This window comes from Ursus maritimus, unplaced genomic scaffold (assembly GCF_017311325.1).
Source record: "Ursus maritimus isolate PB19 unplaced genomic scaffold, ASM1731132v1 scaffold_36, whole genome shotgun sequence".
In the NCBI taxonomy this organism is placed as follows: domain Eukaryota; kingdom Metazoa; phylum Chordata; class Mammalia; order Carnivora; family Ursidae; genus Ursus; species Ursus maritimus.
The window spans coordinates 7,794,628-7,808,954 of NW_024426230.1; the positions used below are offsets into that span (position 1 = coordinate 7,794,628).

The 14,327-nt window shown below is 34.3% G+C and overlaps 1 protein-coding gene across 1 annotated transcript in view; it reads left to right on the forward strand.

Moving 5' to 3' along the window:
• The window catches only part of SCFD1 (sec1 family domain containing 1), a 98,038-nt gene that overhangs the window by 52,573 nt on the left and 31,138 nt on the right, over window positions 1-14,327 (forward strand). Inside the window, exon 15 of the mRNA XM_008710393.2 lies at window positions 10,409-10,505. Coding sequence (XP_008708615.1) covers window positions 10,409-10,505 — 97 coding nt within the window. The remainder of the gene's footprint in view (window positions 1-10,408; window positions 10,506-14,327) is intronic.

Consider the following 14,327-nt stretch of genomic DNA (forward strand, 5'->3'; position numbering starts at 1 on the left):
TAATTCATTTGCAACAGAGACAGAGCATGAGCAGGGGAGAGAGGCAGAGGGAGAGGGAGAAGCAGCCTCCCCACTGAGCCAGGAGCCCCATGGGGGGCTAGATCCCAGGACCCAGAGATCATGACCTGAGCTGAAGGCCGACACCTAACCATCTGAGCCACCCGGGCGCCCCTCTCTGGCTGTATTTTAAATGATCTCAGTATACATACCAAGCGAATGTTCATATGACCTTCATGTCTTTTCAAGGCAGGGGGACAATATATTCTGTAATAGAAAGTCCCCAGCGGACAAGCTATCATTGTCTTTTATCTCTTCTTATCCAAATAAGATTAGTCACTCAGTACTTGAAGTTTTCTTCAATTATGACCAAAGGTAGCTCTTGAATGAGTGGAATATCCTTTAACTTCTTCTCACTCACTGTGAATTTTGGGAGACTATTTCCATATCTCCAAAAAAAGTGTGAAATTACCTTTCTCTTTGTTCTCTTTGTTCTCACTTCTCTGCCATCTGCTTTTGTGAAGATGAAGCATTGTCATTGAGACCCAATTATAAAGGTTAAATTCAAAGAAATAAAGACTTCTCAGAACATTCAATAGTAAGAAAATAAATAACCTAATTAAAATATGGGCAAAAGAATTAAATAGACTTATCTGAAAAAGATATATAGATGACAAGTACGTTCAATCTCAATAATCATTAGAAAAATGGAAGCAGAAACCACAATGAGACATCACTATATTAAAAATGTCTAAAATTAAAAAAATCAATCATGCCAACCTTTGGCAAAGATACAGAGGAACTAGAACTTTGATAAACTGCTGGTAGAAATATAAAATGGTATATCCACTTTGGAAAATAGTTTCTTGATTTCTTAAAATGTTAAACAGAAACCTGTCATTGGTCCAGTCATTCCATTCCTCAGTATTTACCGAAGACAAATGAAAGCCTATGTTTATTGTACACAAATATTTACAGCAACTTCATTGTAATAACCAAAAACTGGAAACAACTAAATGTCTACCGACAGCTGAATTGGATAAATAAATTATAGTATATCCATAAGATGGAATATATTCAGCAATAAAAAGGAAGGTACTATTGACACGTACAACAATATGGATGAATTTCAAATACACTGAGTGAAAGAAGCCACATTAAAGAAGAGTACATAATCTGTGATTGCATTTACATAAAATTCATAAAAATGCAAGCTAATCTATAGTGACAAAATGCATATCAGTGCTTGCCTAGTAACCTAGAGAAGAGTGTTAGGGGGCCAAAAGGGAGGCATTACGACAAGGAAACTTTCCTGGGTAATGAATGGTATGTTCACTATCTGGATCGTGTTCATGATTTCATGGGTATATATACATATATATCCATGTATGTTGTAAATAAAGATGCTATAAATGCCCATGAGAAGGTTTTTGGGTGGTTATGTTTTTAGCTCCTTTGGGTAAATACCAAGAAGTTGGTTGCTGGCTCATATGATAAGAGTATGTTTAGATTTGTAATGAGACTGCCCGCTGCCAAACTGCCTTCCACAGTGGCTGTGCTATTTTGCATCCCCACCACCAATTAATGAGAGTTCTTGTTGCTTCACATCCTTACCAGCGTTTGGTGTCATCAGTGTTGAATTTCAATGATTCTAATACATGTGTAGTAGTATCACATTGTTTTCATTTGCAGTTCCCTAATGACATGTGATGTAGATCATCTTTTCATATGCTTACTTGCCATCTGGATCTTCTTTGGTGAGATGTCTGTTCCCATCTTCGCCCCATTTTTTTAACTGGGTTGTTTATTTTCTTAATGTTGAGTTTTAAGCGTTCTCTATATTTTGGAGAAAAATGTCCTCTCATGGGTATATCTTTTGCAGATATTTTCTCCATGTCTATGGCTTGTCTTCTCATTCTCTTGACAGTATCTTTCACAGAACAGAAGCTTTTAATTTTAATTAAGTCCAGCTTATTGATTTTTTCCTTTCGTGGATCATGCCTTTGATGTTGTATCTAAAAAGTCTTTGCTGTACCTAAAGTCATCTGAATTTTCTCCTAATGTTATCTTCTAGGAGTTTTATAGTTTTGAATTTCCCTTTAGGTCTGTGATCCATTTTTAGTTAATTTTTGTGAAAGTAGGGTCAGTGTCTAGATTCATTTTTTTCTTTTGCATGTAGGTATCCAGTTGTTGCAGCACTATTTGTTGAAAAGAATGTCTTTTCTCCGTTGAATTGCTTTTGCTTTTCTGTGAAAGATAGGTTGACTGTATTTGTGTGGGTCTACTTCTGCATATTTCTTTTCTGTTCCATTGATATATTTGTCTTACTTTTTGTCTAGTAACAAATAGTTAGGTATTGTAGCTGTATTTTAAGTCATAAAGTCCTCTATCTTTTTTCTTCTCCTTTCAGATTGTTTTGATTATTCTGGGTCTCCCATGTCTCCGTATAAACCTTAGAATCAGTTCGTTGATATCTACAAAATAACTTGCTGGGAGTTTGATTGAGACTGTATCGAATCTATAGATCAAGTTGGGAAGAACATGGAATATCTCTCCATTTACTTGGTTTTTCTTTGATTTCTTTAATAAGAGTTTTGTAGCTTTCCTCATACAAAGCTTGTATGTATTTTATTAGATTTATAACTATTTCATATACTTATTTTTTGAGTACTAATGAAAATATTTTTGATTTAATTTCAGATTTAAAGTGTTCATTGCTAATATATCAGAAAGCAGTTGGCCTTTATATGTTAGTCTTTTATCCTGCAGCCTTGCTATAATCACTAGCTCCTGAAGTTTTTGTTGTTGTTTCTTTGGGATTTTCTATATAGACAAGCATGTCATCTGTGAACAAAGACAGTTTTATTTCTTCCTTCCCAGTCTTTATTCCTTTTATTTCCTTTTCTTTTCTAATTGCATTAGCTAGGACCTCTGTTATGATGTTGTTAGAGTGCAAGAGGGGACATCCTGGCCTTTTTCCTACTGTAGCCATTGACTTTTGTATATTAACCTTGTATCCTGCACCTGTGCTACAGTCGCTTATTAGTTCCGGAAATTTTTCGTTGTTTTTTGAAATTTTCTACATTAACAATTGTGTCCTCTGTAAATGAAGAGGTTTTTGTTTTTTTTTTTATTCCCAATCTGTGTACCTCTGATTTCCTTCTCTTGTTTATTGCATTAGTTAGGGCTTCCCATATGGTGTTAAATAGGAGTGCGAGAGGGGGTATCCTTGCCTTGTTCCGGATCTTAGCTGGAAAGCATCTAGTTTCTCATTATTTGCATTCTATTTTCTGAAAGAGATTGCAGAGAATTGTTACAATTTCTGTTTTAAATGTTTGACAGAATTCTCTAGTGAGCACACCTAGACCTTATGCTTTCTGTTGTGGAAGGTTATTCATTATTGATCAATTTCTTTAATAGATGTAGACGTATTCAGATTATCTATTTCTCTTTCAGTGAGTTTTCATGAATTGTGTCTTGCAAGATAGTGGCTCGTTTCATCTAGGCTCTCAAGTTTGGGCATAGAGTTGTTCAGAATACTCCTTCATCATCCTTTTGATGTCATAGGATCAGTAGTAATGGCCTCTTTTTTCATTTCTGATATTTTCCATTTGTGTTTTCTCTCCTTTTTTCTTAGTTAACCTGGCTAGGTATTTATCAATTTTATTGATCTTTTCAGAGTCGCTTTTGGTTCCAGTGATTTTCTCTGTTGATTTCTTATTTTTAATTTCACTGATTTCTGCTCTGATTTTTATTATTTCTTTTCTTGTGTTTACTTCAAATTTAATTTACTCTTCTTTTCCTGGTTTTATCTTTTAAGAATTAAATACATTGTTGTTATAATTTAAAACTAAATGCTTCTGAGAGTCATAGTAAAGTAAGGCTTAATATAGTTTACAAGTGCAAATAAATCTCTATTTTTTCCAGAAATATTATAAATAAAGCAGTTTTTGCTATTATAATAAGATTGCTAATATTTGTATTTTTAATACTTTTCATCTATAAAGATCGCTTCATGTACATTTTAATTTTTTATTACATAGATCACTTTAGTCAGTTTATTTTTAGGAGTCAATATATAGTATAATTTACAGATTAAAATTGTTTCTGTATTCTAAAACAGATTTAAGGTAGATTTCACAAGTAGCACATAGAACAAAAATAATGAAATAAAAACAGAATTGGTGACATAGAGTTTTAATGATAATTCTCAAGTTTGGCTTTGTATTTTCAGGCAACCAAGATTTTTAAAAAAAAGGTGATTAGGTTAAAAAATCCTTCTTATCAGAAAGGAGAATTTGTTTTTTATTCTTTTTTTAAAATTTTTATTTATTTATTTGAAGTAAGCTCTACTCCCACTGTGGGGCTTCAACTCATGACCCGGAGATCAAGATTTGCATACTACACTGACTGAGCCAGCCAGGCATCCCTTAAATTTTATTTATTTATTTATTTCAGTATATTTATTTATTTAAGTATATTTTTTATTCTAAGCTAAGTGTTCCTTAGCATCATGATACAAAATACATTGCTCATATTGGGCATTATCTAGAATAGAGTGATGTAATGATATAGTATATTAATATCAGTTACACTCTTGTATAATTAATTTTAATATAATTTGAATTCTTGTGTAATTTTAATATAAAATAATATTTTACATTTACATTTTAATATAAAATTAATTCAATGTAGCAACTTTAATGAAAGTCAAGGGTATAATAAGATATAATTCAGGGGCGCCTGGTTGGCTCAGTCAGTTGGGTGTCCGACTCTTGATTTCCACTCAGGTCATGATCTCGGGGGATCCAGCCCCACATCAGGCTCCGCGCTCAGCAGGGAATTTGCTTGAGGTTCTCTCTCTCTTCTCTCTCTGCCCTTCCCCGCTGCTCACACCTGCTCGTGCATTCTCTCCCTCTGTAAAATAAATAAAATATTTTAAATTATTAAAAATATATATAACTCAGTGAGAGCAGTTTTATGAATTTCCAGTGTAGTAAGGTCTAAGTTTATAACATTTTAGTGTCTAGAGTGGAAAGATTGCATATTCTTTAAATAATATGTTACTACTTTTTTTCAGTTGGGCTTTTGGTAGGGATTTGATCGCAGAGAAGTTGAAGTTGCATATTCTGATTTGGGCCTGAAATGCTAGAAATTCAGTGTTCTTGTTTGAAAGAAAAATGCATCTATTTGGAAATGAGATAATCAAGTGGTAAGATTGATAGCCTTTTGTAAAAATTGAAGATCCTAACCAGGTTCCTTATCCTGACAGCGCAATCGGTGTCCATCACTGCATAAATGAATTTTATTGAAGTTTCTGAGTCACTCTGTCATGTGAACAAGTACTCCAGAGTAAATATATTCATCCACCTGTGTTATAGAACACCTTCAAAGATAATTTTATGTATTATCTGGGTTTTGCACCACATAATTTTTTATGATGGCAAACCAATTCAAACCCACCAGTATGAAATGCAACAAAATGTACACCTAAGTAGCGGAAAATATATTAACATGCTGTTTTGTTGTATCATAAAAAGCAGTTGAGATTTGGAGAATTCATTACCTTGCAGGGGACAGGGCATATAATAATAAGTAAGTAGTCACGAGGAGTTCACATTCTAGTGACAGACCAACTGCAGTCTTTTATAATACAGCATACAAGTGCTACCCACCCGGGAGGTTGGATATCCGAATACAGCACTGAAAGATGATAGGGATTAAACATGTGAAGAAGAAAGAAAGAACAGAAAGAGCTAGGTTATAAATGATCTTCAACTTAGGTATAGGTTATATTCTAAAAATTAGAGTTCTAAGTTCATCTTAGCTTAGACTATACTTTGCTATAGATAAAATGTGATGCATTGATCCCTGTTCTTTCAAACCCCATTTAATTCATTATTCGGAATATTCCTAGTATTGTCTTTCAAGTGAGAAGGGTTTATCATCCCCTCTCTCTCCTGTGAGAAGTAGGAGGAGAGGACTATTGAGATTCTTAAGAGTAAAAGGAAGTATAACTCTAATCCTTCCTTTCTTCTTCTTTTTCTTTTTTTAAGTTGGGCATGGAGCCCAACATGGGGCTTGAACTAATGACCCAGAGATCAAGACCTGAGCTGAGGTCAAGAGTGAGACACTTAAGTTACTGAGCCACCCAGGTGCCCCAACTCTTAATTCTTTCTTACCTTTACTTTCACTGCTGACTTGTGCTAGGGGATAGATTTGGGGTTTGGAAAAGAGGGAACGCCAAGAAATACCACTCTAGACTTTGTCATCAGCCAGTCATAGACTGGGGTGAGGAATGAGAATTGTAGCTAGCAGTGAGCAGGGAGCACCAGAATGGTGGTGTTTGTAGCTAGAATGAAAAGAATGGTTAAGAGAAGGAAAAAATCCCTCACAGTTACAGAAAGGAAAAAGGAATTCGTTTCATGCCCTGTACAGGTCATCTGACAAATGTCCCTTGGTAATGGATTTTCAAAAGACAAAATATGAATACGACTTGTACATCCCAGATGACTCTTAAGAGTTCTCCATTATTGTGAGTGAAGGGGCAAGCTAGTTTTTAAGAGTGCCCCCTTTTGTTCTATTTCAAAATAGGCTGTCACCAGTCAGAAAGGGGTGTGTGTGTGTGTGTGTGTGTGTGTTACGTTAATTTAATACAAATGTTGAGGTAGTGTACTGGAAAGTGAAAAACATCAGGCTTATTTTCCACTGGTTACTCTGAAATTGGGAGAAAAACACTAGAATTTTTTAAAAATCAGAATCTTCACTTAGCCCCTTTTAAAGGGATTATTGAGAAATTCATGGCTTTCAGAGTTCATATTCACTAGATGTAATTTGTATTCCATGCATAGTCCTTTGATTTTCTATAATATTCCCTTCTTACTATTCTTGATATTTATTGAAGTTACCAAAAATCTGTTTATTATCTTGACCTTGTTATTTTGTTTTATATTTTTAATTTGTCTGTTTTCCATGTAACTATTGTTATCCAAATTGTATTCTCCTTTGAACTCACATTGTATAAGAATAATTAATCTTTGGCATTACAGAAATTGTTTCTTGGTATTTTCCTTTACTTCAAGAAACTGAGAAAGGATCTCTAGATATTATATATTGGCCAAAATAACCTTTTACCACATATACATAAGTTATGTGTATTACCAAAAAAAACCCAAACGTGTACTAATTGACAAATATACTTTCTTTCATAAAGCATATACAAAAGAAGCAATAAATTGTACTTGAGGAAAATGTAATTTTCCCTACTCTTTATCTGTGGTGTACATTGGAGTCTGACCTGGATTTGAATCTCAACTCTCTACTACTTCTACTCTGGTAACCTTGAATAAATATATGTTTCTGTGTGTCTGTTTCTTCATCTTTAAAATGGGACTAATAATTCCTAGATCATAGTGTTACTTGGAGAATTAAATGAGATTATCTAAATTAGTAGTTTTAAACACTGTTCTCTGGTACCCTAGATCACTGTAGGGACATTCGATGGGTCATTTGTATCTGTTTTATGTTTAGGGTTCTGCAGAAGATTTAGTTTGAGAGAGAGGGTCCTGAGGTTCTCTGTTTAAAAACATTTGAAAGCCATAGCTGCAATTAAAGTGCCTTGCACAAATAGATCCTGAACATATACTAGTTCTCATATGCCAGTTAGGAAATCTCGACTTCATTCCTTTCCCTCCTTCATGGGAATCAGTATATTAAAATGCTAAGTTACTTTTCTTTAACTGCTTTACCGAGGTATAATTCACATACCATACAGTTCACGCATTTAAAGTGTATGATTCATTGGTTTTTAGTATATTCACAGAGTTGTGCAACCATAGCCAAAATGTATTTCAGAACATTTCCATCACCTCCAAAAGAAACTCCCTACCCATTATCAATCAAACTAACTTATTTTGGATTCTGTTTCCATTGCTTATTAGAACTTTAACTGTAAGTAAGTTGATATATCAAGAAGAAAGCAAAACAAATGAACCAATTTTCTTCACTGATTTGTAGGTACAGACATTAGAGTCCATTATGGCATTCAGCATACTTAATTTTATATATTAAATCACCAAAGACAATTCTTTACATTTTTCAGTTCTAGAAGTTCAGTTATCTGATTTCATGATTTCTAAAGATGACTACTTGTTCTGTGTGTGTCCTGCTCTTAGTTGAGAAATTCAACAAATACTTTGTCAAATACTTGTTATGAGCCAGGTGTTATATTGGACTTCTAGGGTGAAACAAACAGTTTTTAGAAGGGTGGTATGTAAGCAAAGGAGAGTGATAAAGTGTGATCATACTATGGAGAGGTGTGTAAAATCCTGATGGTACACATTTAAAGGAGTAATAAATTCTAGCCAAGAAGGAGATTGAGGGAGGGGCAGGAAGGGGAAGGAGTAGAGATTGAAAAGAGTTGCAAAGAAGCTGGTCCTTAAAGAATGAATAAAGTTCACTGTACAGGTGATGGAGGAGAAATATATTCTTAAAAAGCTAAGAGAATAACCCAAGCCTATGCTTAGAGGACTAAAAGCATACACGATGTTTAATGAAAAGTGAGGTATTTGATTTGACTAGAGGGAACTAAATACAGTGAATAGTGGTGAAACAGAAAAGGTTGACTAGAGCAGATTGTAAGGGCCTGAAAGTCAGCTTATTTAATACCTTATTTTATCATCTTCCCCCCTCTTCTTTCCTGGCTTCACTCTACAGAGAATAAGCCTTTCCCAGTCTAATATTCAGTTCACATTAACATAGTTCCTACTGCCATCATCCTAGTTCCCCTGGAGTTATCTTTGACTTTTTTTCACTACTTTGCTTCCCATATCCATTCACATGTTAATTATTAAATATCTGTTTCTTTCCATTCCCACAGCCACTGTCATGGTCTCTTTCCTAGGATCTCTTTTCCATTTCTTGTGTCCATTTTTAATATTACATTTTTCCATTCCTAGGACTTCACCTCTTAATCTGTTTTGATACTGAAAGTAGCTTTATACAGTAGCTAAAGTAGTTCCTGTCTGAACACTGTGAAGGGCCAAAAGGTTTATAAGAAGGAAAACTCTCGTACAGTTTATTATACTCCTATCAGGAGTTGACTGACAAGGGGATTCTCTGTGTACTCATGTAGAATATATTGTTGAGTTAAAGCAAGGAACAGAAGAGTATAATATATTCCCTTTGTGTCAGAAAGCAGAGGAATATTAGGATATAGACCGTATTTTCTTATATTTTGCATAGAGAAACTGGACAACTATAGAAGAATAATTGAAGTAAATATCCATAGGCGTAGGTGTGGAAGAGAAGTTGGGTGAGGACAGGTCTCAAAGTATACCTTGTCATGTTGTTTTGATTTTTAAACTGAGTATTTCATCTATTTAAAACTCTGGCCTTGTGTGCCACTGCGGGGGAGTGGGGTTGAAGGACTCTGACTGATTTTTCTGTTACCTTATATATGAACTCACTCCTTAGTCTACCATTCAGACTTCTCCACTCTGATTATGCTATGGTGTGGTCCCTTTCACTGAAATGAACTCTGTTCATGTCCCCAAAAAACTTAAAGTCAAAATACATTACTTCCTTCTCTACAGTTGGTTAACCTTATTTCATTCTGTCATTTTAGCTTAATATATTTATGTTCTGTGTTTGTATTTTGGTTCTGCATTGGTATCTCTGAGTATTCTAATTTATTTCATGAATGATTTCTACTCAGATTGTTAACACTTTCAATAGAAATCATATTCTTTTCTCTCTTGTATTATTGAAGCATAATTTAGCAGATACTTGATAATGATAATTTTTATTTACTTTGGAGGATCCTAACATTTTAACTTCTTTTGGATAATTTTAATAAATTTTAAGTTAGAAGAGGTATCATATAGAAAAGCTGAGTTTGACTACGTTTCCATTACCTAAAACTTCAAAGTATTAAGTAGGAAAATTAATGAAGAAAATTAGTTTTATTTAAAAACCACTGAAAATAAATTATTTAGGGTAATTTTCTGTCCAGTTAAGGTGAGAATGTGTGGATTTGCTCACTAAAAAAGTGAACATAACATGACCACCTGACATTAATTTGCATGGAATACAATATGATTTATATGCTAGTTACTAATCAATATAGTAATTGAGATTGGTGTGATTTTTACCTTTGCTAAAATATATATACATATATATTTAAATAACATGCAGTTAATTCTGAATTTATAAGTCAGATATGATAAAATCAATTATTGTTTTTTACATTAAGTGTATGATCAAAAGTAAGAAACTTGAAAATAAATTCTATTAGGAAATGAACACTTGTTTTTAAAAATTGATCATAGAAAATAGAAACTTATAAGCTGAGAGGCCCATAGTTTGTTTTTATTACTCGATGTAGCCTAATCTAATATTTATTTTGAAACAGGCAAGAAAACTAGATGTATATTTTGAATATGAAGAAAAAATAATGAGCAAAACGACTCTGGATAAATCTCTTCTAGATATAATATCAGACCCTGATGGTATGTACCATAAATTTGAGGTTACTGTTTAGATTCACAACTGATGAATCCAGCATTTTCAATTTAAGTAAAATCTGAATAGAATTATTTTTTTTCCAACAACCCATGCTAATGATGAGATAACTAAATGAGTTATTTTCTGTTGAGAAGTTTGTAGCAAAGCAGTTCCTAAAGTAGAAAAATGATTTGCATTTTATTTCATTGAACTTTTCTCTCATGGTATTTAAGAACTCGTTATATTCATTTATTTAAAGAGATATATCTGAAGTTCAGTTTCTGCTGATTTTAGGAAGATTCGAAGGTATAACATTCAAAGCAGGTGTCTTTAAGTGATACCTTTCTAATTACTTTGGTTTAACCCTAAAGAGTTTCCTAAAAAGATAAATCTAAAACTGAATTCAGTTTTAAATATTTAGGGAACTTGTTTTTAAAGAAACTTCTTAATCAATCCCTTTATATTTACATTTAACTAAGTATTTGTATGTTAGATTTTCTTAAAACAAGATTTGATTCTTTGTGCTTAGAAAATGTATTGTAATTATTGCTTTCAATTATAATGATCATGGGATGTGCATAGGTTTTAGCCTCTAAAATTATCTAAACTTTAGAGATGTGATCATTTCAGAATAGCTTTCAATTCAAATCTCAGTGCTTTTCCAAAATGAATAAAAAAGTATATAAACTGTTCAGTTTATATTTTGCATACAAGTTATTTAGCTGAATGGTGATGGTTTTTGAGTTAGAGTTTGGTGTGAGTTTTAGACTTTATTCCAAGTTGAAAAATAATAAATTCCAAATTGTTTGTAATTAGAGATTCTACTCCTAAAAACTTCTAAGAAGCTATAAGAAAATGTATAAGAAGCTAGATTTGTAGTGAGAACCTAGCATTTTGAAGGTGTTTACACTTGTGATCTCTACCCCCAATGCGGGGCTTGAACTCCTAAAGGTATTTACACTTTGTAATGAAAAAATGTGAAATATATAATCCAGCCGGCACTTCAGAGCTATTCCTCGTTATTTACAATAAGTTTTGAGTAAAGCTGAAGCAAATAAATTTGTTAATAGAAAAATAATCAGAACCTTCCTCATTTTTTTCCCCTTACTTTCTCAGTTTATTTGTAAAGACATTAAGTATGGCAGAGCAAGATAGGCATTCATGCAAAGTGGAAGTCTGGTGCCACTTTAGCCCAGAACAAGATTTTGAAACCTGAGCAGGATGAGAAGGACAACCACATGTGGGGTAGAGGGAAGACTGGTGATCTACCATGAAGTGTCGAAGTCCCAGTGAAATGCTTTCACATACGTATGTGAAAACATGGTATATAAAAGCCCTAACAGATTGAGGAAGGTGACTGTACACAGGAGCAACCCACCATCAGTCCAAGTGGGGTGAGAAGTGTGGCCAGGCATGTGAGTGAGTCCGTTGTAGGGAATCAGAGCCCAAATGGAGTGAGAAGGCATCTATGCAGTCAGGGGATGGCTGCAGAGTTAGGATATTTGTTACATACCACAGACTGGTTAAATAAGTGTATACAGAGGCAACCAGGTTTCCTCTTCTCAGAGAAGGAAGTTATAAATATGGAAAGGGAGAAAACTCTAATGAGCCCTGTAATGTTGGATTGGAATTGGAGGTGCCATTGTAGACCTGTGTTTTCACTATGTATTTGTCAGAGAAATAAATATAGATATATGTATTCCTAGTCTAGCCAACTAAGCCGGGCTGGAGCAACAGTATTCCAGTGGTAAAGATTTTAGCTTATAAATACCATACTCTACTAGGACTCATTGGAGAAGTAGTTGATTCCAAGGCTGAGGTAGGAAGAGAAAGTACAAAATGAGCCTAGAACATTTTGTTGTGTCAGAAAGCAAGGAAAGTACTCAGAAAGTGATGGGACATGTCAAAGAGACCCAGAAGTCAGCTTGAAGAGGCCCCTAGTGGCCAAATCATGACATCATGAGCATCAAAATAAATAATGGTAACAGTTTATAACTCACTGAATGAAATAGGAAGCCATCAGTCCCTAGAGATACAGTAAATGAATAAATTAAAGTTTTACAGAATATTTAGTTTCAAATTGCCTCCCTACAAATACTTACAAAGAGAAAAGCTAACTTTACAGTGGAGAAGTATGATAGAACCCTTACTAGGTAATCACAGTGAACATCATTAGTAATGAGACATACTGAAATAATGCCCCACCCAGTAGGATGTAATACAAAGAATATAGTATTTTGCTTGTGATATTCCTGCCAAAGGCATATAACTTGAATCCGATCATGAGGAAATATTCTACAAAAAAAACCAGCCTGTGATCTCCTAAAACATCAAGACCATATAAGTCAAGGAAAGACCGAGGAATTGTTTCATTCAGAAGAAGGTAACTGTATGTTATGTGGCAGCTGTACATACCACATAATTCTGAAATTGATCCTTTTGTCATAAAGGATGTTATAGAGACTAGTGGTGAAACTTGAAATGACATCTGAGGATTAGATGTTAGTAATATATCAGTGCTGATTTCCTAATTTTGATAGTTGTTATATTGAGCTTAATTGGAGAATGTCTGACATTTGGGAATGATGGGACAGCAGGTCAACAACTTACTCTCAAATTGTTCAGGGAGATAAAAAGCTTTCTGAATTCTTCTTAAAACTTTTCTCTAAGATATCCAATTACTCAGTAAGGAAACTGACTTTAAAATTGAGAGTAGTTCCAGTGGAAACTTAGGTGTGACAATAGGATCTAGGCTGCTGGTTGTAGGTTCTAGAGTACTTGCAGTTGTAAAGGATGCATTTTTATAATTTCCATTTGATTCCTCTGTGATTAATACCATTATAAGCATCAGGATACTCTCCAGCTCTTACCATGATAGTATTGTTAAAACCCTTAGCAGAAATTTTGAGGGCTTTTATTAAGCCTATCGCAACTATAAAATGTTTTTCTCCTTGAGGAAGAGAATGGGAACTCTTCTTTAAGCAGAATAAGTGCCTACTATTAGAAAGGCTGTGCTGAGGAAGTTAAAAACAATAGCAAGGATCTTCAGGCCCCTAAAACTCTGAGGGAGGGAAGACTTTCTCTCCCATTTTAGGAGCGGTGGTCCCAAGAGCCTGCAACAAACCTCATTGCTTTTTTTCCCTTTGTCTTCTAACTGCTTAGTCATAGGTGCAGGAAATGCACAACGGAACAGGGTAACTAAAGGCAAAGCTTTCAGGCTGGAGCACCAAAAAGGGAAGGCCAAGGGAATTGGAAGCTACCAGGGAGATTGTAGAGAGGAAGGAGCTCGGGAAAGCAACCTCATAAAGTTGTTTATGAATTCCTGGGCTCACCCCTGAGCTGCATATACGTGAATTGGATCCTAAACAGTATTATTCCAAAGACTAAGAGTTGAAGGGCTAGACAGTTTCCCAGTTCCCATAGTGGCTATTAGATGGTTGGACAGATCCCAATAGCACTGCAGAAGGTTTTGAAACTATAAGTCAATGATGGAACTAGGACCCACAGAAAGCTGTAGGAACTTTGGCCTGAAACCAACCAGGCTAATTACCTGCTAAACAAAAATAGCAGCTTTCTCCTAGGACTTAAGACTGTGAATTTCATAACCTAATTTTCGAAATGTCCCAGATATAGTATTTATCTATAAATATCAGAACTTTGGAAAACCCATCATTGATCTTTACTACCATTCTTTGTCTTATTCAGGGAGTAAGGATAATTTGAGAAGGGTTATCTGGATTCTGAACCATATAAAAAAATCGATGCCTCATTAGTCATGTTTTGAAAAAATTTTCCTTGTTTTTATTCTATAATAAAGTATAACAATT